This window comes from Neodiprion lecontei, chromosome 5, assembly GCF_021901455.1.
Source record: "Neodiprion lecontei isolate iyNeoLeco1 chromosome 5, iyNeoLeco1.1, whole genome shotgun sequence".
In the NCBI taxonomy this organism is placed as follows: domain Eukaryota; kingdom Metazoa; phylum Arthropoda; class Insecta; order Hymenoptera; family Diprionidae; genus Neodiprion; species Neodiprion lecontei.
In genome coordinates this window covers 8,375,928-8,403,245 of record NC_060264.1, presented here as the reverse complement: position 1 = coordinate 8,403,245, position 27,318 = coordinate 8,375,928, and the positions used below count along the sequence as shown (strand labels likewise).

The window sequence follows — 27,318 nt, the reverse complement described above, 5'->3', positions numbered from 1 at the left end:
AAGTCGTACGCGGTAGTCTTACTAATTATACGCGTAAGCCTGAGCTTTAACAAAATAAGCTGTTTCGCTTAATGATACACCTGGTTAAATTTACGAAATCGTTTGATAATAATTATGTACCTGTCGTAATTACGCGCTCTTCAAACCGTTTCGTATACGCACAATGTCTACGTTTATGGTTATGGGTGTAGAATGTGGGAAAATAATGAAGAACATTATGAAAAAATTAAGAGTGAACACACAGACGGTATACTTGTGTAAATTTTTTCGTTTAAAAATGAATGGACGATACCGTATTATTTAAAATTAGGAAAAGAGGTAAGCCCGTTTGAACAATCTCCAGCAATGTTAATTGCTCCAATGATGGTGGAAACGAATAAAACAACAGCTACTGTTATTTATGAAAACGATTCTGAGCAGATTCGAATAATACACGCTCACATGTCAACAATTTAAAAAAAGGTTTATAATAATCAAAACGTTCAAAATGATTATACTCTACTATTTTCGATCCGATTCTATCACTTCTGAGCTTATTTTGTTCACCATGGACATAAATATATTTGTGCAAATACGGTATAATAAATATTCCTCAACAATTGCATTTGCGTTAGAATCTGATAAGAAACATCGCATGAAAAAAACCAGAGTTTAATCATTTAGCTTGTCCTAAATATGAAAATTCTCATCAAATCATTAATATCTTAGCTTGTGTTATTCGAATTTTTTCAGTTTCGTTTTTCTACCATAGATAGAAGTATTATTTCATTCAGGCTGCACCATAAATGGCGCAAATAATACTGGTGGAGGATTTTTAATAGTACATTACGTAACAAGGGAATAAAGTCAAAGATTATTCCCGCGGATGGGCTTATTAGGCAAATGCGGGAAATGTGATATAAAGTGCTACTTTTTTCCCTGAGATGAGGGAAAAAAATTATGAAGGAATAGTGTGCCACTTTCGTCCCGTTTTTTTAGGTAAAAAAAGTTGACATTATGGTTGGGTCGGGAATAAAGTATTCTTTTCTTCCCTGTCTAATTTTTAACTCAAACCGTCAGCCGATTCGACCTTTAAACGTGAAGATTAAACGTAACCGGATCAATTTTTCACGTGTATTTCCAATTCGTTCAACTTCCAAGAGAATGAGAGTAAATTAGCCCTGTTCCTGCGACGTGCCCGGGGGGAAGAATCACTTCAGCTTGTGAGTGCAGCAAGGCGTGGTACTGTTGAATAGCTGTAGGCGAATTATCCTTGATTCGCGAATGCCTCGCGTGGGTTCTGCGTTTACGTGTGTTTTGCATTTACATACGTATCCGTCCGATCCCGCAGCTTACCGGCAGGCACGCAATTTCGAAATAAAGTATAAAGTATATGCCTTTATTTTATCCGCACCTTTACTTTTATGCACCTCCTTTGATATGCGGCCTGTTGCCAAAGATGTGGTTTAATCCTTACGGATATATAGGGTTTTATGAACGTAGGTTTGAGCCAATCTCTGTTGTATACCGAGGTAATTATACACACGAGATTGCAGGAGCGTTTCGCGTCGGTGTCTTGTTTGCTATCTGTATTACACAGGGCGAGTGATAAACACTGGTATTTTCTTCCTCGCCAAGCTGATTTGCAAATTTCGTGTATAGCAAGAGACGAACGGAGGGTGCTTATTTCTCGGCGTAAATCAACACCCGGACAAAAATCGGTGGAAAAAAAAAGAAGGAAACTAAAGTGATGCAGAGAAACGCGATCTTGTTTCTTGACATGTACAAGAAACCGAGAAGAACAACGATCCCAGTATATTTTCTTAAGAAGATAAATTATCAGCATTGTGATTAAAATTCGCAAATTATTTACGTCAAGTGTTGATTTGCATTCAATGAAATGTGATCGATCTCTGTATGGAAAGTGTTACGTCGGTTGAAAATATAAGAAAGGAGTTAAATATTTCACTTTCATTCTTTTTCTAAATCAAGGATAAGTTTCGAAAAACAATTTTTACAAGAAAGCTATAATACATGCTTAGTACCTACACTCGGAATAATATTCCGTTGAATATTGCTTCATAATCTTATGAATACGGTTATACGGATTTTCGATATCAAGAATTTCATGTTCTTCTTTCCTGCTCCGTTATTTTCATTCTTCAATCTCGTATTTTTGTGCAGATTCATTCGAGAAATCTTTGTTAGGTTTCCGTCCCTGCGATAAGAGAAACTCGATAGTGTCGTTGAATGAGATGTAGCACCTGCTAAAATGACAGAAAAAATTTATTTGCTAGATACATATCAATAAGGGTTTAATGGACTTGACGTCATTCAAAAAGAAATTAATTACAAAATCGTAAATAGAAGACGACTTTTTCTAATTGTTAGAATTTAAGTGATCTTGTCGATAAAAAAAAGTTTTAAATACGAAAAATCCAACCCGTGAAAACTTTTCAAGTATCAATGTTTATAATAATATGTATTGTAAAAATTGGAGTAGGGCAATATCTTTTTCTCTCTGTTGATATCCTTCGCGATTTCAATGCAAATTTCATCGCGTCATTACGAGTGGCGAAAAATGACTCAAAATCAAATTTTGGCACTTATAGTTCTTTTTGACAAAGTCCAAAAAATTTCGAGATTGTCTTTTCATGGATACAAATTCAGTAGAATTACTGTCCTGTTAAACGATGATTGATTTTTTTTTTTTTTTTTGTACCGACATCTTATACGACAGCATTATTTTTACAATTCGTAGTATAAACCTATTGGATATCAATAATTGACAATTTCCTTGTAGTTGGACATAATTCGCTATTACTGATGTAAAATTTTTTGTATCTTTCGACACCCAACTGATCGATGAAATCGTTTTTGGACAACAAAAGACCGTAAGCGAGGTGAAAATAAACCACCGTTGATTATTCACCTTCTTCCTCCAGAGATTGAACTCTGTCCGCGGCTTTCCGGGTGGCTCGTTGCTTCGCAAGTCGATTCCCAATCGAAATAACGTGCAAGTCTCGTCATATCCGGTAGCGTCACGATTAATTCCATGTTCAGGCATCGCTAATGAACATAAAAAACTTTTCTCGGCTGTTAACAATCTCCTGTTTCGAGTCCGTAAAAATATCCTCGAAAGTCGTTGAGCGACCAATCGATAGTCCAACCACTCCGAAAATTGTGCCGCACACCAGGCAGCTTATTTCCACCAATCATTCTTCCCTCCGATCCCACGGTCGATGCAAAATCCGCAGAACCCGGGCGGTAAAGTTGCGGCAATGGCGGCGGCACATCAGGGTCTGCCGGAAGTCGGTCAGACAAGTTCGAGGATCTTGATGATCCCCTGAGAATTGGCCGCCACGACAACATTTGACATCTGCCGCCAGCATACGGCCGAGACAAACTCATTGGTCTCCTCCTCCTTGCGTTCCTGAAGTTCAAGGACACTCCTGGCTGCGTCAAACTTGTAGGAGAAGAGTTGCCGCGATAGTCCCTTGTAGTAAACATAGAGTGCGTTGTTCTCCGATCCACATGCGACGTAATCGCCATCTGTCGCCAAACCGACAAAGTTCTTCTCATTAACGTGCCCTACCAAAGATCTGAGGCAGTGAGGACTGTTTACGTTCCACATCTTGAGCTGCGAGTCGGTACTTGCCGAAACGATGTTCTCGCCGTTAATGAACTTGACGTAGGACACTGCCTTCCGGTGACCCTTGAACACGCAGAGCGGCTCCTTCATGTTTCTGAGGTCGTAATAGTGCACGCAGTGGTCCGCGGAGCCGAAGGCCAGGTGGCAGGAGCTTCGGGGGTTAAACTTTACGCAGCAGATGTTCGCCTTAGCTTCCAGAGAGGCGACAGAGTGGTCAACGTTAAGGGACCAGAGCTTTACGCGGGCGTCGTCAGAGCCAGAAGCTATCAGCCGTGTGTCAACGTCGTTGAAGTCTACGGACCAGCACCGCTTCTCGTGCTCCTGAAAGGCCTTGGTACGTTGACCAGTCTCGGCATCCCAGACGGTAACGGTACCCTCGTAGTCAGACGAAGCGAGCAACGCCTTGTGGTACGAGTTCCACGATATGCAGGATATCTTAGAGCTGGATACCATCTCGACGCAGGGATAGTGGATGTCGACCGCGTCACGAATCACGGCACCGTAGTCGAAGACCTTTATCCGCTTCGTGACCCCGGCTATCGCGAAGAAGTCGCTGTCCTTGTCGAACTCAATGCTCGAGACGATGGTCGAGCTGTTGAATATATCCGAGGAGTAGTTGAGCGTAGCGAGTTGACGCAGAGCGCTGTATCTTGAGAACTTTACCAGGTTTTCCCTGAAGACGTTCAGCCCTGAAGAGGATCCCTGGTTCGCTGCGGCCGCCGCTCTATCCCTTCCAAAGTGGAGCTCCTTCGCCTGTGAGTCGAAGTAGCACTTAACGAAGTCGTCGAAGTGCGCGTGCATCCGCTTCCTCCTCAGCGCGAGAACCGAGCCAGTCGGAGTTCGCGCTGCAACGGTAGGAAAAGCCTCGTCCCCACCGTCACTCTGCATCGCGGAGTCTATCATCCCCAACAGGCTGATCATCTCTTTTTTAATCGCCGAGACCTGAGCGGTGTCCGTTTCGCTGGATGCGTTAAGGTCCTCGACGCGAGGACATCGGCTCTGAATGTCCCTGAGAATCTTCTCGACCTCGGCCATGTCACGCTTGATCAAAGCGACCTCCTTCGTCAGCTGGTTACGCTGTTCCTCCTTTCGACGGAGAAGATGTTTGAGAAATTCGTGGAGAAGCTTGTTCTGCGAGGCGCAAGACTCCGCCTCAAGGAGCAGTTTCTTCTGCGTAAGGACCTCCAACATCACGTTCACGTCGGAGAGGCTAAGGTGAGCGCTTTCAGACGCAACAAAGTCGCGCAGACCATCGTTCGACGGAATAAAAGACGAGGATCCCACCTCGTCGCCGTTTATCCACGAGTCCCCGCGGCCTCGTCTCAACTCCGCGACTCCTCGTAACCGCGTTTTGTACTTGGCGATGAGCTCGTTGAGCAGGAAATTGGGAAAAATGTCCTGCTGGCCGAGGGCGAAGGTGCATTTCGGGCACCTCGAGCTCACTTCCAGCGATCGCACTATGCAGCGGTAGCAAAATGTGTGTCCGCACCGCGTTATGTGCGCCTCGTTTATCACCTCGAAGCATATCGGGCAGAGGTAGTCGCTGCTCTTGTCCTCCAGGGTGCCACCGATTCCCTGCATGACGCTAGACGCGTTGAGGGGCCGTTTCAGGGTCGCCCGGGCCCCGCTTCGGGCCCCCGACAAGTTGGGACCCTCCTCGGCCGCCATTGCGCTTTTTTTTTTCTTTGTTTCTTGGCTCAGCTTTTTGTTATCTGAAATGTTTAAAGAGAGATTTTCTGTTCAGAGAGAGGAGAAGAGAGAGACAGACTTGGGGTTAAACTTTTGGGCGTATTTGCTCAATGCGGGGTCACATTTGTATTTTAATAACTTCCCGTGAGCATTTCAACGACGCAGAAGACGACGACGACGACGTCACGACGTAGTTAATTCGGCTTATAAAAATATACTACATACTCCGTACGGAATTTAAATTGGGACCTTTCCACCGACGCGTTAGTTTATGCATTTATGTCTGTTTACCTTTCCCTCTCGGATAAGATCTTCAAATGGATGACTGCATGGGGCAATCAGACTTCAGTCTGCAGCTCTCGGCGGTTTACCTTATCACTCCGGATGGACTTGTGCCCACAATTTTTCTGAAACAGAGAAATATAAGCGCCCGATTAAGTCGAGGATGTATAATTCATTGCGCGGGGAGAGAGATTAGTCGTCGTAGATGAAAAGATCTGTGCGCCGATTGGACGCAAATGATAATTATTCTTCACATGTTCGAAAGTCATAAACGTTAGATATTCTTTTAGGTTTAGGTTTTAAAAATTTTCAAAGTTATTTACTGAATTCATTGTTACTATCATAAACGACGTTTGGTTGGCCAGAAATCGGTACGTTTTATTCATTGAATTACGAGATAGTCAAAGAATGAGTATTTATGAAATTGTTATATTCGTAAACTAAGGAGAGCTCTTTAAAATTGAAAAATAAAAATAGAAAGTACTGGAATTATAGACAAAAGCTTAGTTTTCATAATTCGTTTCAAATCGCTTAAAAGTTGTTAAAAGTCCGTTAGATTAATTCGTTCGATTTCATCCTACAATAGCTCGTTTTCTTCGGAAAACTATTTTCAATCAATTCATTGAAAACACTGTACCGATATTGATCATGATCGATAAACGACAACATTAAATTAAGTATCGAAAAAGAATATGTTGCATTGAATTTGTAAAATGCATAGACTCCTGAATAAAACAAACCGTCGTAGGGTGAAATGGAATTGATCGATTAAATTTTTAACTATTTTGAAAGTAATTTGAAATAAAATATCGATATATAAATTTTATTTATCATTCCATTACTTCGTATTTTCGTATTTGTCAAGAGATCTTCACAGCTCACGAATATACTGATTCGACAAATTTTCAATTTACGACTATCTCGTTATGAAATCAATGAAAGGTTCGATTTTCTGCCAACGGACCTCTTAAGAAGTCTGCATGAAAAATTTAATCCGTAACAAAAAAAAAAAAAAAACATGGAAGACATCCAGCACTTGGGTCTGATTTTTAAACACCCTGCAGATTACATGGGTTGAAGTTTTATGACTCGGACTTTGATTTGACAGGCTCTCCGAATTCCCACGGCTCTACGGCTATGCATTTCTTGTTTTTGCCGCACACTTAAGGTAACCTCGAGATACGAGTATACAACGTACCAGCTACATATACGATGTAGGCATGTATAAAGGTAGCGTAATTATAGGTGCAAAAAAATTACTTTACATGCAATGAAGACGCGAAGTAAATATACGCTCAATCTTGGCATCTCGTTACAGCTATAAGCGATTTTTCAAGACGTTCCACTGCTGGTGAAGTTATTACTAAAACGAGACCACCCTCGAAGCGATATTCTTACCATTAAAATGATTCATTTTAAAAGAGTGATAAAAAAAAAAAAGCAGGAAGGAATTTTTTGCCCATTTCGGAATTTCGCAGAATAATTGTACAATCATCCTGCGAAACTTAAAAATGAATCACACGACGAATTGTGATATTTATAAGAAGTAGAACAGTAATTTAATTTTTTATCATGAAAAATTCGCGTTCTTTCGCATGAAATTTTAAATGCCTGCTAAATAAACTTCACCTTAACAATTTCACTGAGTAAAATTGGAAATCGTGCTGCAATAATGTAGAATGAAACAATAAAAAAATGCGACAAACATTACGGAAATACGGAAATAATTTCATCGTAATCGCAACCTCTTATCCATCCTGCGGATGCGAGTATAACGATAATTGTAAGACAGCACGCGAGAAATGTTACGAAACGAAATATGCACGGATCGAAGATCGCGACAGCATAGAATCTGTCCGTAAACAAAGAAGCCACAAGCCGCGATTAAATTCGCAAGAAACGTAGGTATCTACATACGTGAACACAATCGGATATATACATATATGTATAAAAATTGCGGAAAAATTTAATCCCCCGTAATTTCCCGTTCACGCAACTACTGTAAATTTATACGTTTGAAGTTGCGTCGTACCTTGTAGATGAGGAAGATTGGCGGAAGGTTTTGCAGGATGCCGACAAACCGGAAGGAAGAAGCGAGTAGGAAACGTGAGCAACGGCATTCCACGATACGGGACATTCGGGGGAAACGAAAGACGGCGCAAATTTTCCGCCAGCGATCGCGACGATTTTCCTCCTTGCGATTCTTTTCGTCTTGATTTTTCCGCACCCGCAGGCAAACGGCGCGATAGACACCACGTGGTGCATCATGGTAGATGCGCAAAACTCTTCACCGAATGTTACTCCTGGAGCTAGTCGAGTGTCGTCTGGAATTACATCTACCTAGGTATGCGTATTAGCAGAAACCCGGAGAAAACTAGGGCGCAAACTCGGGACACACCCGATCACTACGAGCAGGCCTTTCACCCGACAATCGATAACCCGGAAATTTTCCCAGCTTCAATTCTGACCTGGACACGGTGAGCGTCGTGCTGCGTAAAGTTTGACAGAAATTTGTAACGAAAATTGGGGGTAAAACAGAAAGTTCTCAGCATGTTCGTAGATGGAAAAAACGAAACCTGGAAATCTTGGCTGATCCCTTCAGCGAGATATTCAATTTTTTATGAATTTTTCTATTATTTTGGATATATCAAGTATAACGCAGATGTTCAGAAGAGCATCGGGTGTTACAAATCTCGACAATTTACTGAGCGTAATAACTTTAAGCCCGTTACAACGTCACGCTTCTAACTGCATGGCAGGTACAACGTTGACGATAAGAAGGATAACACAGGTCTGCGTTTTTGTTCTTTCTGAAAGTTCTTTTACTGGAGACTTAATATTCCTGAATGTAATATAAAACGACTTTCGTATGATATGCACCACGTCACATTCAGCAGATTTAACTGAAACTGTGTTTAATTGGAAAATAGATGCAAACTACAAGTTGAATGAAATAAAACTATATCTAAAGGTTTAATTACACTGCTCAGCAGTGTTTTTGTTGCGGGAAGTTGGCGCAGTTTTTCGAAATTGGCTCTAGTTACTTATTTTATCGACATTTTCATACATGACTTAAGAAAGCAATATTAAGATGAAAAATTCTACTTTTTATTTAATGTCTAAAGTTTATCAAAGAATATTACCTACGTAGCTCATCAGAGAAGATTTTTTTTTTTTTTGCCCTGATTTTTTTCTGCGCATCTTGGTCTTCGAGAAGGTAGAATTTATAAATAAAATCAGGATTATATTAGACACCACCCCCACCCCCTTACGATACCTAAACAACATAAAAACTAGCGCGAATCTAATATAAAGTGAACTTTCAGATTCATATTTCGCGCCAAGTTTTTACAGTTGCTTGACATTTCTTGTGCAATATTTGTATAATTAGAATCTCTCAAGTTACCGAAGAATTTAGAAACAACAGTTTTGAAGCAATTCCAGGCATTTTTTATCTTCATACTAACGAAAAGTAAACATGAATTTACCAAATTACTCCTTTGAAACTGATAAAAATATTTATTTCGGTAGAATTATTCTGAGAAAAGTATCTCTCCGTGTATATATAATAAATAACAAAACACGACGATGTGATACGTAAAAACTGAGTTGATATTCTGAATCAGCAGACTAAAATCTACCGGGACAATCTCTTGAAACTTGAAAATCAACCGCGCATGCGCCAAATAATTAAATCTCATTGGTCGGCGAAATCTTCCCGCAGCGATATTCTTGTCTGCGATGCAGGCGAGCCAACGTACGCAAAATGTCTACGTGTGAATTTTCAAAGAGCATTAGCATTAAATTCCGACCGTTCTTTGAAGAATCAACTTTCCGACCCGATAACAAATGCTTCCCAAACCTTTCCGAGTCACCATCTCAATTATTTGATATTCTAACCTCGAAAATTCGTATCAACTACGTCGCCGGCAGAAACAGTTTGACAGCTGAAACTCGGGTTGGCAGGCTGCGCGAACAGCCGATAAGACTCGCGCATGCGCGGTTGAATTAAAACTTTCAAGAGATTGTCCCGGTATACATCTTGTATCGCGTACAAATATCCAGAAAACTTTTTTATCGCCGACCCCGTGTAATCATAACGGAACAAGGCAGTAACGGTGACCAAGATTAAACGTAGTGTGAAATCGGGGACATAACCGGAGTGTCGAATCATTGTCAAATGATTGGTTCTGCCCAATTGACCCCCATCCGATGCTTACGGTTCGGTGCAATGGGGTGTAATTACCGGCGAGGGTTGCTTTCGCGGGTGATACGGGAAACCGATCGACCCCAAAGTCACACCGTAGAAGCTAAAACGATCATTGTTATTATCTTTTGTGCCGGTACAAAGCGTCAGTGTTGAACAGCGTCGCATTGAAGTGAGGAACGCGATAATCTGTGCTTTTATACAGTTGTTGTTGCAGATGCAGAGAAAAATATTTGGCCAAATTTTCCCGTGACCATTCTCTGCGCTGCGTCAATGATCGAGGATTTTTGGTTTACGAGCGTGGAAACGATCCGCAGCAGCTGCTCGTATTATCAATTATGGGATGGAAAATCCGGAATCATCGAGGGTCGATACATCGGGTTGTGATATTTTAGAGCTAATGATGGAATCTCGGCTGCGCAGTTTTCCGGATTTTCGGATTCCGAATAAACGAAGTTTTCACTATTCGGTAAATCAATCGTGATTTCTTTTTATCGTTATTTCTTACATTTAGTACGGAAAAGATTGTCCCGATTTCAAAATTATGATCAATTTTTTTACCATTTTCAATCTCGAAATGACCGATTTTTACTTTGTTTAAATTAGTTACTCAGTTACTTGTTGTTGGACAAACTTATTGGACGGTATTGAATAATATTTGAGATTCTTTAGTTACTGTCAAGTTATAATTTATCGCGTAATTTGAGCGCAGTTTGAAAATTTGTTTGTTGTAAAAAAAAGTCATAAAATACAACAAAAACCATTAATATTAAGAATTCAAGGAAATTATCATAATTCACATACTTCTTTGACAATTTTAGAAATTAGATCTAATCCGAAGTTTGAATAAATTACAATGATGTTGAGCTGAACAAATAATTCTCGGCTATTTCTCATGCAGCTGTTCAAAACGTTTATTTTGGTTTTAGTTTGATTAAAAAAAGGAGGCCAAGGGTATCAAAAAATGAAACGACAAATATTAATTTTCAAATTTTTTTAGAATAAACCTAAAACGTATCTCTTTCTATTCATTGGAGCTGTACGATTATTCGATTAATCATAGATTTGGAATTATTGGTCTTTCATAAATCATTCTCTCCATTAATCGTTTTTCGGATTAACCATTAACTGGCCTTATCAATTTATCGTTTTTCGATTAATCAATTAATTGGCCCGTTTAATTGATTATTATATTTCTATTACCGATTGATTGTAAAAACAATTAATTCAAGTGCACGTTTAATCGATTAATCAAGTTTTTATAACAAAAGAAGAACCTTTTTTTTCAAAAGAACAGTAAAAGAATCTTGTTAAAATTTTCAAAAATTTGATTGATTAATCGCCAAAATAATAAAATATGTGAATATTTTCAAATTCCGAACGCAAAAGTACGAATCCGTATCTGCAGTTCGCAGCAGGCTGCACGTTTGGAGCACCGGTTTCATTATGGCCGGTTAGTAACAATGCTCTTCCCTTCTTTCCCTCGTCCTGCCCAGTCCGGTACAACAACGATGCCCACTTTCCGGGGCGTATAATTTAATACAGGATTGAATTCCGCGCGCAAGCAGCACACAACCAAGGCCCAATTTAAATTCACTTTGGGCATCAGAGGCAAGTTGGAGGAAGACGATGGAAAAGAGGGAGGGGGAAGAAAAAATACAACGAACGGAAAGAGGAAGGAAAATAAAATTAAATGAAATATTTGACGCAGACAGCAAAAAGGAGCCAAGAAGAAGAAGAGGAGGAGGAGGAGTAGGAGGAGGAGGAAGAAGCCCTTCTGAAGGCCCGATCCAACGTTCCTTGGGCCTTTGGTAGGCATATCAACTCTGCTACGCAAACTACTTGATTGCCCTGTCTGCCTATCAGTCTGTCCCGGCTGTCTGGCCGTCTAACCAAGCCTGCAAAGGCTGTCAAGCAATCACGTAACATTTCACGAGGCCGTTTGTGAACATTCGTCAAGGATATGCAGGTGGCTGAGCTAACCAGGGTGGCTGAAATTGGGGTGGGGTTGAAATTCCGAATTTGAAAAGTTCCGAAAGCGCGTGGTTCCGAATTTTTTTATGGCGAAACTTAGAATCAAAAAAGCAAAATTTGACGAAACATGAAGGTTTCAAAAGGGCGAAATTCCGAGAGGAGAAAATGCCGAGAGGGCGTAACTCCGACAGGTCAAAGTTCCGGAAGTGAGAAAAGGAGGGAATCTAAAAATCCGAAACATTGAAATTCCGAATGATCGAGGATTTTCGGTTATGTGAATTTCTGGTTCAGTAACATTTCATCACTTTGATATTTCTTTGTTTTGAATTTTCGATATCTTTACGTTCGGAATCCTGGTCATTCTGATTTTTTACACTCACTCGTTGAGTAAACTACGCGTGTGAGTGTGTTTTAATTTTCGGAATTTTATTAATCGTACCAAAGCACAACAATAAAGCCGAGTGAGAAAAAGTAGCGCAGAAAATTTTGAATAAATAATCATTAGACGATCCTTTTTCAACGCGCCATCCAAATGCAGCTTGCCTGGAACCCGACTTACTGGTTCAGCTGTGTTTTTTTTCATTTTTAACGCATCAAGGCGATGACGTGCGGGTGGCGCCAGGCAGCCAAAATTACGGTGTTGATTAGTCCTGACTCGTGTGGCAAAACCTGGTAACAATTCTTTACTTGAAATTCCTAAGCTTGTGTGACAGTTTTATTGAAATATATATATATACAGGGTGGCCAAAAAGTTTTTGGGAAAAAAATTCCATAACGTTTCCAGGTTTTCCAGGAACTTAAGTTTTCCCTGAAATTTTCCCAGTTCCAGTAAGTTACTAAAATCTAAATCTTTCAGCTTATTAATTCGGTTCAAATTCAATTCGAATTAAAGAAAAATATAATGTACAAAGAAGGCAGTTTAAACCAATTTGTTTTTTTTTTTTGGATGAATAAAGTCAAGTTATTAGATCGAAAAATTATTTCTCATGGAAAACTGATATTTTCAGTTTTTTCCATAACCAGATTAAAAATCCCCCTGACAATGTCAGGTTTTCCAGGTATAATTCCATTATTATATTTTACTGAAAAACACGCGCGTATATCAATTTTACAAAACGCAAGATACAAAATTCATGACTTGAACAATATTGTGAAACATTCGTACTTGTTAGCGTCATAATCAGGAATTAAAAAAAAAAAAAAAAAAAAAAACTAAAGACCGACCAGTTTCGGTTTCGGTTTCCAAAAATAAAGTGATTTCGTAATGGATTGAAGACTTTCATTTAATCGAATCGAATAATCTGTTACAAAGCTGTGAAAAATACTAGATTTCAGGGTATAAGGAAAATTTGACCAAGTTTTAACTCAACTACGTAAGTTTCGTTTGAAAATGGTGTTTCGGTCAGACGCTAAAAAGAACTTGTTTCCAATATCTCTTAAATAAAACACAGCGTTAAATTGACAGAAGTTTACAACAGTTTTGCAAATGCAAATTAAGGTACGTTTCCAAGATGAGTCATCACCGTTCCAAGGAATGCAATTTGCAAGCCAAATACACTTCGTGATTAAAAGCACACCGACGTCACTAATGAAATAAAGCTCGCGTTTAGGCGCAATGATTGAATGATCAATCTGATAAAAATCATACACGTCACTGCTTGCTTTATAAACAGCTCAACGCGGTTGTTAAATTTAAGAAATTTATTTCACATTTCTACGCACCGGTTTTTCAGCGTGCAAAACTGTGATGGAAAAATTGCTGCACATGACGCTGCTGCATTTTATTTTATCTTATTTTCTTACCGGTTTTTATACCGTTGCATTAATATATCATTCGCAGAGTCAACCCGCGGGCGAATAGGTGTCTGTAATTTTATAGCGCGCCCATCCTCATCGTATGAATTTATCGTAAAGTTGAATCAAGGTGCCTGTGTGTGTTTGTGCAACGCTTGAATAATCGCGCATCGTATACATTCGCGTATTATACCTGTAATTAAAACAATCAAGAGATATTGCGATTCGGCGCAAAACCGAACAAAAATAAAGGGTTTAAATTGATTCGTTATAATTACTTTCCCGGTGAGAATAAACAACAGATTTATGAGGGTTTCTAAATTTTTCAAACCTCGTCTGTCATAAATCTCGAACCCAACTATCATTCATCGTTTAATTAAGCTGTATCAATTCACAATCAACGATTTGATCAATATCAGATGGTATTTTATTTCATTGTCAATGTTTTCTTAATTGATTAATAAAAGGTTATCAAACTCGAATTCGTTACCTTTCGGAATTTCATGTCTGTAAAAAAAAAAAAAAAAAAAAAAAAACTTCAACAAAATGTAACAGAATAAATAAAGTGAATGCCTAGAGACATGATTTTTATATTAGATAGTATAAACGCTACATCGTCACATTGCTAATGAAAAATTTTACTGCTCTAGTTATTATTGTAAACATCTGAGACTAGACTAGAGTAAAGATTGGAATAATAACTTCAGTTGAATGTAAAAAAAATTAATAAAATAAGCTTTTACACACATGATTTTTATATAAAGTATACATGCTATGTCCTGATATTGTTTATGAAAAATTTTACTGCTCCAGTTATTATTTCAAATATCCGAGACCGTAATAAACCTGTGCAAAAGAATTCCTTATACACGCTACGCACATTGATCTGTTTCGCAAATAAAGCAAGACATCGTGTATAATATATATATAGTTCAAAAAATTTAAGCGAGACTTCACTGAGACTCTTGATGTGCGCAGATGCGTGTATTATATACATATATTATTATATGTATTATATATATATCGTGAGTAAACTTCACACGCCTGGTGCTTATCAAGATGTTATAATTTGACGAAGAGCGGGCGTCATCGCGTTTTCTTCATGTACCGAGCTAAAAGATAATGAAAATATACAAAGACGGAGACGGTTTCTTGTTTCTACCAAAAGTAAACTGTGTATTACGCGATAAACTGACTGAGTGTAGTTTAATCAAGGCTGCTTAAAAATACGCGACAACGAAACAATAATTAATCCGTTTAGAATTTCCTACAGGGGTTGAAATATCGCGGAATGTGTTGCAGTCGGGGTGACACAAGGAAAGATGTCAGACGGAGAACCCGATCGGTGGTAAACCCAAAGAGAGAAACTTTGGTTTAATCTATTGGGCACGATCTCAACGAGGAATTCTTATACAAATTCCCCTTGTACTCATTAATTTTCGAGACCCTCCACAAAGCAACTATTCGTAAAAGAGAAAAGAGTAGAAAAAAAAAAAACGTTCTCGGTCTATTCCACGCAGGTCTTAGATATATAGAGATTGTCGAGATGAAGTTCAAGAGTGAACAAAGGAAGAAGATGGAATAAAAAGAAATACCTGAGCGTTAAGAGCGAAGAAGACTGTAGTTTTGTCGTTTTATTTCTAATCGGGTTTCGTAAGCTTTTTTGAATATGAATTTTTCCGATAAACTTTCAAGAAATATGACGCTTATGATTAGCAATTTTTTTTACACATTAATAAACCTTCGATATTACCTAATAACTATGTTATTACTGTCTAACTATCAATTTACAAACAACAGCCTACGATTTTCCGTAAGAAAAAAACGTAAGAAGGTTTGGTATTAAGTAATATATATGTTTCGAGTGCAATTTTTTTTTTTTTCTCTTAAAATCGATAGCACATTGTATAAGAACGAATCTATTCCTTCTAGGCATACTCAAAATTTCAATGTAATTATCGATATTCCCTGACTTTTCCCTGCTGTAAAAAATTCCCCGAATTTTCCCGGATTTCCAGATTTTTCATTTGCGTACGAACCTTGTTCATCTTTCACCCCGTTAAATATCTTAAAAAATATTCCTTCTAACGACAGACATTACAGTAATGAGAGATTTTTTTTCGGCGAAGATTTAGGTCGGTAGTCTATAACGACACGTAATCGGTATCGTTAATTCCCGCCGCATAACAACGACGCGTGAAACGAGGCGTGGAGTTTTTAATTTGAATAATAACTCTCCGACGAGCCGCATAATGCATAGATACATACTTATACGCGTCCTAGAGCGGTAGCTAGAAATTGTGGAAGCAATGAGACCATTTCCTCTTCGGAAAACACTTTGTAGTTTACTCGTGCGCCGGTAATTAATGGGCACCGAACGGGGTTCGCGTCTCTTTCATGTCGACGTTTTTACGTTCTTTTACCTCCGCGACGCAATTCGAATACTTTGGTACTCTCATGTTTGTAACAAGTTGGATGCACTGCAACATATCGCGGAAAAAAGAAAATCCATGCGGTATTTTCCATTCAACTGTGCTATTTTTCCTGTAACTTTTTTTTTTTTTGTCATCGTGTAGTAAACGAGTGTCGACGTAGAGATGCACGAAGTTAACATCAAAATTTTGATGACGATGAAATCAAACGAATGATTCCAATTTATTAACATTGATTTCCACCCTGTGTGATTTCCTATCATTTCCAGTGTACCAATTGATTTGTGATGAATTCCAATGATTGCTAAGCATTCAAGCCGATTTCACATCAGTGATTTCCGGATTTGATAGACTAATTGAAAATCCCATAGAAAATCACTTAATTAATTCAGAATATACCAACCATCTACTCAAGTTCCTCAAATTAACGATTCGATTTCCAATTGCTAGGTTTACGATTTCCTTAAATTTATAGCTCTGGATCGGGATGTGATGAGTTTATTTTCATTGTTTGTACTTCCCGCGAAGTGGCGTGACTTCTGCTATTGGCCACGACACTTCTGACGTCACTGCTCACCGCGCAGAGCGCCACCTAACGAGCCGAGCACAAACCATCAGACATATGCGAATCTCCGACTTATTTGCACTGCATTTCCGCGGGCGTTCGAATGATTTTTAATTTCGTATTTTTACGTCAGAACTGAAGCGTACAGAACGACACAGTTAACTATCGTAAATTGTAGTAGAAAAAAACGGACATTGAAAACTATAAAGCGAACCGCTGCGAGCGTCTGCTACCAGTTTTTTTACTTCAAGTCGATTAAAAAAAAAAAAAAATTGAATTATACAAACAAATGCTGGGAGCGGAATATAGGTCCACAGCAAGGATGCCAGAGGAATGGGTGACCTTTCACCTTGTGCAGCGACTCTTTGAACGGAGTTAATGGGAAGAATCGTATAAAAAACGGTGCCTCTTACTTGCCTCGTTTCAGAAACAATTTTTATTTCTATTATGCGCCGGACTATAATATCTGAAGTCATTGTATTTATATATGCAGGGGTACGAAACGTCGAGTAATGCTTACTTGACGTCGCGCTTGATGTTTGTTGTAGATGCATTGTGGGATGCGCGTGTAAACGTCACGACGGTATAACTCAAGGTGTATTATTGGATTGAATAACAGCCCGAATGTGGCTATTAATTATTTGCTCAGCTGTTGGAGGCTCCCACCAAACACCGTCAAAATTTATATACACAATAAGTGTTGGAAAGTGCGCAACGTCCTCTATGATACAGTTAAGTGTTGTAGAAGTAGGTATTAGAAAAAAAAAATAAAAAAAAAATTATAAAATTCGTGACCGCCTAGCTACACCATAAAATTTATTAGGGTCGAGTATCATTCGAAGGGAAAAAATAACGGCAATATAAATCGCCGTCTCATTTTATTTTTCCTACGTTAATGTTATATAACTTTTTTTTAACCACTTCCCACCTACGGCGAATCTGTTTTGACTGGCTGCACGAGCGGCGTTGTTTTAACATCTTGAAATCCAAGCTTGGCGTCTGAATTCCTGCCAGATAGATTTAGATCAAATTTTTATCACCGTATTTTCATCGTATAACGTACAAGAGCTGTGAAAAGCCTCGAGCGCTTCTTCCTGCATCCCGTGTAACTTGCGGGGATAAAAATACTCGGATCATGGGGTCCGTTTTAATGGTGAATATTATAAAACAAGCTGCGTCGAAGATCTCACGATTTCTTGTTGGAAATTCCTTTCGTCGATATAAGCGCAATAAATTTATTTATCGTAACGCGTAAATATACGCGTTACAATTTAGTCCGTCTTGAATTTCACTCGCGTTTTGGATTAAAAAAAAAGATAAACATTTATTATGAAAAATTCAGGAACGCGAGAAACAACGAAATTTTTATTTCTAACCAAGTTTTTGTGGAAAAGTTTTTCTAGATTGCTCGTTTCTGCACACAGCTTTTGTCCGTGAATGATCTCATCTTCTATTTGCATCGCCAAAAATGCAACCGGTTGAAACATGAATCTGATGTAATAGTCACCGCACTTGTCGCTCACAACGACAAAAATTATACGAGAAGCTTGATTGCACTCAAAACCTACGCAAATGTCGTGTGAATGAGTTGAAATTTTCTTTCTCATCTATGCGCACCGAAGTTATTTCAAAGAATGAATTATCGGAAGATACATGATGAAATTGGAGAAGAGTAATGTCAATTTTCGCAAACAATACCAAGAAATTACACATCGAACGGGGTCATTTTCAAATCCGCATATTTTCAATCATAAAAAATTCAATTTTGTTCCTATAATATTAAAATATATCGGACATTTTATCTACCCATCTAAATGCAACAGGAATGTACAGTAGCACTTGAAAGTATTTTGACAATATGAAATTCGTTATTATTTTGATCCATTATTATTCATATTTTTATTCATTTTAACTTTATTTCCTTGCGAACGAGAGTTAGTTTTATACAATTGTACAGAGCATAGAATTTCTTTCGATAAAAAATATTATTGATTTTTGTATTTTATATTTGTTTGTAGTTAAACCAATTACTATCACGTATTCAAAGTTTAATATTGTGTCATATTCTATTTTTTTTTTTTTTTAAACCTATTACCAATTATATTCTGTATAAAAAATTTACTAATCCTCACATGGCAAGCAAAAGAATCAAAATTTTCTACAATTTTCAAATCAAGCGCAGGATCATTCTCAGAAATGAAGAGAAAAATTGAAAAGAAAAGAAAAACAAAATATAAAAGACAGAGTTACGTATATATCATACATATAAATTTTTTTCAGAGTATAGCGAACTGATTGTGAGCATGCATAAATTATCATAACCATTATTAGCAGCCCGCGCAGATCGCGGTATTTTCTATTACACATTAACGTACCCACAAGCGAATTATCATCCATAAGCCATTAGTAACTAAAGTATGCTGAGTGGGCACTTCGAACCGAGTCAATTTCTAAGTTGGCGATATAATCGTTGGCGGAAATTCCGGTGAAATATTTTACAATACATGCAGTTAGCGGATAATCTGAAAATTTGTTCTCATCGGTATTCAAAAGTAGAATAAAAAGATTGCGGATGCCGAACGGAGAATCAAAGCCGCATAACGTACGGTCGTTTCGGTGTATAAGAAGCGCAATTAGCGGTCGATTGCAATAAACTTCTTCTCAGCGATGGGAAGTTTAATAGGTTTTTATCAGATCGAAGAATCTCGGGTATGAGACATGCCGATTCACGTAATAAGAACGCGGATCGCAAGACAATGACCAGTGACAATTGATTCCTTGCGAATTCGCGATTCTTCTGCTTCGAGTATCAGTCTTCACCGATGACAAACTTCAAAGCCAAGACGGGCTTTACAAAAAAAAAACCAAACAAAATCGATAGTAGATATTTATCAAAGTGGATCGCAACATGGCCTTTTTTCCGTAATATGGTTATTTTTACACTCACGGGGTCTGAATTTGTATGCAATTGTTGGTAATATCGACAGTTGGGTACGCATTCAACCAGCGAAATCGTAAATACAGAAATCAAGAGGCACGAAAGTGTCTCGCGGCAAGTAGTATAAATGGAAAATTAAATACAATACAGATAGAAATAAATTCACCGCTTATCGTTGTATGCAGAAGACACACCGATCTATATAGAATCAGTGATAAGTTTACCCGAACAAACCGAATGTCGTCATGAAATCAACTTAGAGTAACCATGATTTGGTTCTCAAACACTTCTCAGCATGTCAAAGTTATTGGAATACAAAAAGTAGTGAAACTCCGCAGAGGCATCTCTGGAGCAAAAACCTCGCGCCAAGTACAATAAAATGGAAACTATCGATAAAAATTTATTTTGTAACTTAGAAACCACAAAAATGACAATGTGCAATTAAAAATTTCAGAGGATACTGCAACCTTAGCGTGGAAAAATTACGCGCGTAAATTTCATTATGAGGGCAGATGAAGTTTCGAAGCTACGGATTTTTATTGCATATTTGTAAATTTTTATACAAGAACTGTGATATCACGTCGTATTGTCGTTGATTCATGCGAAATAGCTCCGAAATATGAACATTGATTCATAATACAGTAGATTTTCATTACACATATTATATATTTACAAATTTAGCAGACAATTGAGATAGAGAAAAAAATCATAGTTATAGAACTAAATTTTGCAAAATCATAAGTTATGTAATTATGATTGTTCACGCTAAGGAATACAGTCTGATATTTTATGCAGCAAAATATCTGTAATTTCGAAAAATCTAACAAACTGTTTTCTATTTTAATTTTGTACCAATTCCGCAGGGGTTTCGATATTTTTCTTTTCTCATACAGCAACTTCAAAATTCACTTAAAACGGAAACTTTTTTGTGCCTAACATGGTAATTTTTCTAGTACAATACATAGTTATACCGTATAACAAACCACATTTATTCTTGAAATCGGGTATTTGGACTCAAAAATTACTCAATGTTTTTCGAAGTAACAACTCATCCCGAAGAAAAAAGACGATAGTTTGTTTTATGACGCCAATTCGTCAACTTCGAGAGCTCAAAACTGTAAGAATGCGCGTAACAAACAACTTTTTATAGTCATCGTCGGATTCCTTCACCTCCAAAAATACTTAAAAAAAAAACCCATGCTTTCAAAAGTAAATATTTACCTGAGACACCAAAAACATTGAATTACTTTACGACGCCATTTCGAGATTCTTTGCCACTTATGACACGGGCACACTTGACGCCGTTATAACGCCTTGACACTTTCGGACTTCGGGATTTTGACCCGGTCGATTCCACGTGGGAAACTCCTTACCGTTTGAAAGCGTTCAGTGACAGCGAGCGACTCGACTGCTGAGTTTCGGCGGTTAGCCGCCAGATGGCCAGATGACTTAGCAATTGGGTCAAAAGCTACGCTTTCACTGCGCCAAACAGTCTTGCCTCGACGTTTACGATCGGAACTCTGCGCTCCGCCGGATTCTGCTAACTCGTCAACAAACACTTATCGTCTCAACAACGGTCTTACATACAGGTCTTTGAAGCAACTGAAATTTGAGTGGTGGGGGTAGCCGCGTTGTTGTCCACATTTTTTTTTGCCACTACTGGCCACTACGCGGCGCTGTCTGTTATTCATAGGCATATGAGTGACATTGCAACGTAAGGTTATCTGTGTATGAGTATCAAAAAGATTGGTTAGGGTTCCGCCAAACAATAATAATAAGCTTATGAACAACTCGTAGCGCCGCTCTTGTGCCCGTAAGTTGTACTCTTGTTTCGGACGTGAACTGACAACCCCCCACCACGTTCGTTGCAAGACCTGTATGTGGGACCGTGGTCTCAACACTGGATTCGCTATTATGGTTTCATTTTTAGAAGAGCCTTCTTATGCTAAGAGGCCGGAGGAGGAATTTTCGGAGCCATCCCAGCCTAAAATATGGTTTGTGGATTGTGGGAAGGAAATTCCATCTGAGAACGAAACGAAAGGACTTTTAGGCTTCTCTGACAATGAGACGGAACCGTTTCAAGATGGCGAAAGTGAGTTCGATTCCGATGAAACTAGTTCGAGTGACGGGGAGGAAATAAGGGGTTCAAGCTACGAAGATGATGCAAAAAGTTTAAGAGGACGAGGAGGATATTGATACTATAAAAAGTAAAGAGGCCCGAAGGTGGAACGACACGTGGGAACCTAACCTAAGAAAATACAAGTTTTGGAAATACCCTGGACTTAAAGTGAAGTTATCGTCCGATGAACCAATAGACTTTTTCCACCTATTTCTTATAAAGGACCTGCTTCAAACTATAGTGGCTGAAACAAACCTGTACGTGAGAAAATTGACATTAAGCTATCGGAAAAAGAATAAGAAAAAAAGATTATCCAAGTGGAAGCCTCTGACACTTAAAATATTGAAAACTTTTCTAGGCTTGTGGATCCACATGAACCATATTCGGGTAAACCGATTGGAAAATTATTGGAAAACCGACCTTTTGTACAATTTCCCTTGCTTCAAAGAATATATCAGCAAAAGTCGCTTCATGATGATCTTGAAGTGCTTACAGTTTTCTAATTACCCTCAAAAAGGGGACCGTTTGTCAAAAATCAGATGGTTTCAAGAATATTTCGACCAAAGAATCGGTGATATTTACTACCCACACAAAGAACCAACCTTGAATGAATCGTTCGTGCTGCCGAAAGGCAAACATCAGTCTTGCTGGCGGTCATTTGAAACTCAAGAGCACAGTTTCAATATGAAAGTATACACATTGGGAGAGCATCAAAACGCATATCGAACCTTGTATTATACCTTACGGATAATTACATCGACACGGGACATTCTTTGTACATGACCGATTGTTACAAAAGTATTGCTCCGTGCGAAGAGCTGTATCAGAATCGAATATACGTTACTGGAACCCTGAAATGGAACAGTAGCGGAAATCCACCTGAAGTAACTTGTAAAAAGCTTGCAAAAGGTGAAGCTGTAGTAAAATATAACAGTCCAGGAATTGCGATTGTAAAGTGGCGTGACAAAAAAGAGGTTTTATTCATTTTCACCGAGTTCAAAGGTCAAATGATGAAAGCGAGAGTCAAACAAAATGACACTCGAACCCCGAAACCTATCTTAAAATACAACGAAATCATGGCAGCAGCCGATTGGCAAAACGAAATGCTCGCCTATTATATGAGCGAGAAAAGAACCGGTAGGTGGTACAAAAAGATCGGAAATCACATTATATCGATCATGCTTCTAAACGGCTATTATCTCTACAACAAATATTCCACCAAGAAGAAAAAGATATCTTATGACGATTACCGGCATAATATTAAAAAGATTCTTTTGAGCCAAGTGGAGAGACGAATCGCGGAACGTCCTGAAACAGATTCTGCAAATCCGGTTAGACATTTGCCTGAAAGAACTCCGGTTACTGAGAATGGAGGCCAGTTGCGAAGACAATGCAAAGTCTGCTACAAAAAGAAGCAAAACCATAAATTTATTCCTTTTTACTGTCCATCTTGCCCAGAAAAACCAGCAATTTGTCCCGGAAAATGTTTCACAACATGTTATAAACATGTTAAAACGTGACCGCTTAAGTTTTAAATTACATAATGAAATTTACGAAATTTTGGTTTCAAATGCACCGATTCAATCGAGTCGTGTTTGATAACTTTTTTGAACTCGAATAATCGATGCATCGATTAATTTCAGCATAGTGCCCATCGCTGGCAAAAAGTCGTTCGAGGATATCCAAAAATTTCGTATTATGCGGTGTGATCGGATTATACGGTTATAAACATAATCGTGACGGCATGAAAATCGAAAATTCGAAGAGGCGTGTACTTCACATACCGAAAAAAAACTCTTCGATGCGTGGGTGTATAATAATAATAAATACTGTATATGGTATAAAATATCCTTCGCCATGATCTCTCCTCGGTTTAATCGAACAAGCGATCGGCGTCGGTGTGACGCAGCCTCTTTCTTATTCTCTTCCCATTTTTCTTATTATTAAACCTTTATCTCGAATCGCTCGTACCGCGTGGCATCGATCGAGAGATAAACGTTTCTCTCCTCCCCGCAGCACGCGCTGGGCCGCCTTTTCCGTTTGTATGCAAATTCAGCGTTCCAACTTCTATGCCATACATCTATACGTAGGTACACTTAGGGACAATGAATCTGAGACGGCTGATTTTTTACACCAGACAGTTATGTTGGCAACACAGAAAAACCTACAGCGCCACAGCCGGCCGAACGCGAACCAAACTCAATCTCAATAAACATAACATGACCCATGACCGTAGAATCTAACCTTGGAATACCGCGGGGATAATGACTTGTTGGATTGACACGTCAATTCTTAGGATAGATTCGACGCTCATGGGTTATGTTTTGTTTATTGAGATTGAGTTTGTTTCGCCCTCGGCCGACCGTGGCGCTGTAGGTTTCTCTGTGTTGCCCACATAACTGTCTGGTGTAAAAAATTAGCCGTCTCAGATTCATTGTCTCCAAGTGTACGTGTATCGCGTACCTTGTTCCTGAAAATTTACATCCCTTCGCATCACGGCGTGTATATTGCAGGTGGATATACGGGGACGCGGACGTAAGGAAAGCAAAGAAGCAGAAGAAAGGGACAGAAAAACCTGCAACCAAGGAATTATCTTCGATCACTCAACTCTTTCAGTCAACTTCGAATGATCTTTGTCACTTCGTATGGTTATTAAAACATAGAAAAAGCTAATTTTCCACCAGAATCATCGAATTTTCATAGTTTCGACGTTTTTAAATACACCATATTGAATCCGCCATCTTGTATTTAGAAATTATCAAAATCTGACTTCAGATTCCTCGATCGGCGACCCCAAAAACTATTGATAAACAAAATTCAGGCCAAAATATTAGTGGAAAAATGTGTGACTGAAAGGATTATCTAATTTTTCTCCAAAAATACGCTTTGTAGATATATTAAAAAATGGTAAAAAAGTGTAAAAAAAAAACAAACAAATTGGAGAAAATATGGTTTACCATTTGTGATTTCATAGATTCCCGAATCTCTAAATCTGGTTTTTCTTTTTTCTTTCTTTTTTTGAGATTACATCCATTCTGTCATTCCGTGTCGACGGCAAAATGACGAAATAAATTGCCCCGAGTTTTTTCGTTTTCAATTGATCAAAAACCAGGCATGCAGAAATAAAATTTCAACAATACTCCGGATTTTACATTCGTTTGTGCGAACGGTAAGGGTATAACATCGGCATAAAAACTGGGAAAAGGGATCCCGAATGAAAAAAGGACCAACCCGACGACGGGATCGCCTTCTTGCCGCGGGCCGCCAAAGGAGTCGATGAAAAAATGCTCCATTCAAAAGGCGTTAAACTTGGAAGCTAGATCCCGAAACTGCATGGAGGCCATCGGGTGATCTACTAGGGGAAGAAAGACGCCCCATTCTTGTCTCTTTTGTCGACAAAATGCTTGGGTTAAGTCAGGTTTGGTTAGGATTCGCCCAGCGGTCACAGCTTCTGAATCTGAAGCCAGAAAATTGATTTACTCAAATGCAAACCTGTCGAAAAATTCATTTGAAATATATATATATGTGTGTGTGTGTGTGTGTATCAAGTACATTTCAATTCCTACTGAGTAAAAAATATTAAGACTCTTATATTTCAATGTATTTTGCATGAATTTTAACTACAACTTACTTAACATGCAGAGAATTGCATTACGACTGCAGGTAATTTTTTTCTTAAAATCATCATCCCAACACGACGATTATTATTTTTATTCATACACAGCAGGGAAAAATTTTTTTTTTCACAAAAACAAATATTCTAATACGTAGCAGGAAGGTTCGTATTCAATTACTTAAATCATTTTCTTTTCAGGTGTCTGATGCCAGTAATTTCCGTTGCACAAGTTAATTAGTATGGAGGAAAAAAATCAAATTTTCAGAGAAAAACAAAAGGTAATTACTGAAGATTACACAAAGAATCGAATTTCACTAATTTTGGGTATGTATATAAATATATCTTACGATTAGCACGACGGTGAGATTATATTGCTGTAGTTTTCAATCTGATTCATCAATTTACTGCAATTATTGTTTAATCGGTATAAGAAAAAAATGTTAGCCAAGTATTTATTTCTTTATTTTTTTTTTTTTTTGTTTTTCTGCTTAATACACGTACAAATTTTTCTTTCATTTACAGACGCAATTGTATAACGGTAACATCAACGACTGATGTGGCTGACTAATAAATCAGGAATAAGAAAATAAAGAAGGAAGTATATTACAAACGGTGAAGTGATTTGTCGAATACTAACAAGATCTTGCGGTCATAATTGTGTTTTTCTGCAATTTTTTGTCACTACATTTTTTGTGGTCAATTGAATTTGCATCGAGAAATATTGACGAATGTTTCACAGATTCAATCAAATTGTATATTATGCGGTAACAGAATAATTTTTTTTTGGAATGCTTTTGTTCAGACTGAAACGAGATGACGTTCGAAGATCGTCAAAAGTTTGATTTAATTTCACAAAATTCCGGCAATAAAAAAATAAATGAGCTTCTTGGAATCGCCTAAAAATCTCTAATTTTTGCACTTATGGCTACACTGAAATAATGAGTTAAACTTGGTTTTTCAGCGTTTTCGGTTTCATATTTCGACAAAGACGAAATACCGTATAAGAATTGGCAAAATTAGGATTTCATTTGCATTAACTTTTTTTTCATTTTTTGTCGAACTTTGAAAAACTAATATTTAAACGCCGAAGCGTTATGCAACAAAAAATATCACAAATATATTTTTTCCTTCTTTAGGCCCAGGAAATTAAAATTTTTTTTTCTCAATCGCGTTATTGTAACTTAGTAAAAAATCCGATTTCCATTCAAACTTTTGTTCCAGTAACTACAGAAATGGATAAACAAGTTAATTAGCGAAGAAATATCTGATTATATCAACTCCCACAGCAAGTCGGTAGAGTTCAAAGATCCCGAGCAAGCAGAGTATTTACCCTCATAAATTCGTAGGAATTTGACAGATCGTCGGATACAACTATTACAGCAATTAGCGTCGTATATAAGCTTCGCTTTATTTTCTTTCTCTTGTAATTCTCTTTGAAGACGTTATCATTGTCGCTAATATTTTCACTCGCAATGTAATATCGTATTTCTATAACCACAGCATTCTCTGACCTCATCGGAATAAACAAATTTGCGTACATTGAACGAAGGGTTTTCACATTTGGTCGAAAAATTATCACCCGTGAGAATTTGAATACTAATTTCCTATCGCGAAAAGCAAATTGTCCATGTTTTGATTAAAATATTAATAAGAGTAGAATTCAAGCCAATGAAGGAGATAATTCTCGAAATTTAGTGAGACAAAAAAAATTTGAAAAACAAATTTCTACAAAGATTAGTTGTTTTTTAATATTCAAACGTATCTTCTCAATACGCTATTTGACCAAATTATGTATGTATTAATGTACCAAGTTATAAATTATATCAAAAATTTTCACATAATAATTTTCGCGTTTGTCATGATGGAAAAACTTGATAATCATTTCCAGGATGAATTTTATTACTTCAGGAATGAAAATTCGTTGGAAATAATCGTTCATAGAAGAATCAGTGTAATTCTGACCGTAACATTAGTTCCGAATTCGAATCCTTAGACTGCGAATTATGTATCACAAAATTTCGGAGGAAATCGCCGTCATTCGGCAGTATCGAAAAGATAAAAGTTCTAAATA

At 38.0% G+C, this 27,318-nt stretch overlaps 2 protein-coding genes across 6 annotated transcripts in view; one reads left to right on the top strand and one right to left on the bottom strand.

Moving 5' to 3' along the window:
- Window positions 1-1,935: 1,935 nt before the first annotated feature.
- LOC107222122 (E3 ubiquitin-protein ligase COP1-like) overlaps window positions 1,936-27,318 on the bottom strand; it is a 62,516-nt gene continuing 37,133 nt past the window's right edge. For 3 of the 5 annotated variants that reach the window (XM_046740730.1, XM_046740731.1, XM_046740732.1), the window contains exons 3-5: window positions 5,612-5,727; window positions 2,912-5,343; window positions 1,936-2,246 (exon numbers count right to left, since the gene is read on the bottom strand). In XM_046740730.1, the coding sequence (XP_046596686.1) occupies window positions 3,296-5,299 (2,004 nt within the window). In that variant the 5' untranslated portion in view covers window positions 5,300-5,343; window positions 5,612-5,727 and the 3' untranslated portion in view covers window positions 1,936-2,246; window positions 2,912-3,295. Of the gene's footprint in view, window positions 2,247-2,911; window positions 5,344-5,611; window positions 5,728-7,634; window positions 7,935-27,318 lie in introns of those variants that run through there. The other 2 variants (XM_015661351.2, XM_015661352.2) reach the window with 2 other exon arrangements.
- Window positions 22,411-23,151, top strand: LOC124294693. Its single transcript, XM_046741207.1, has one exon. It carries the CDS (start codon window positions 22,411-22,413, stop codon window positions 23,149-23,151), a length of 741 nt encoding a protein of 246 aa, XP_046597163.1.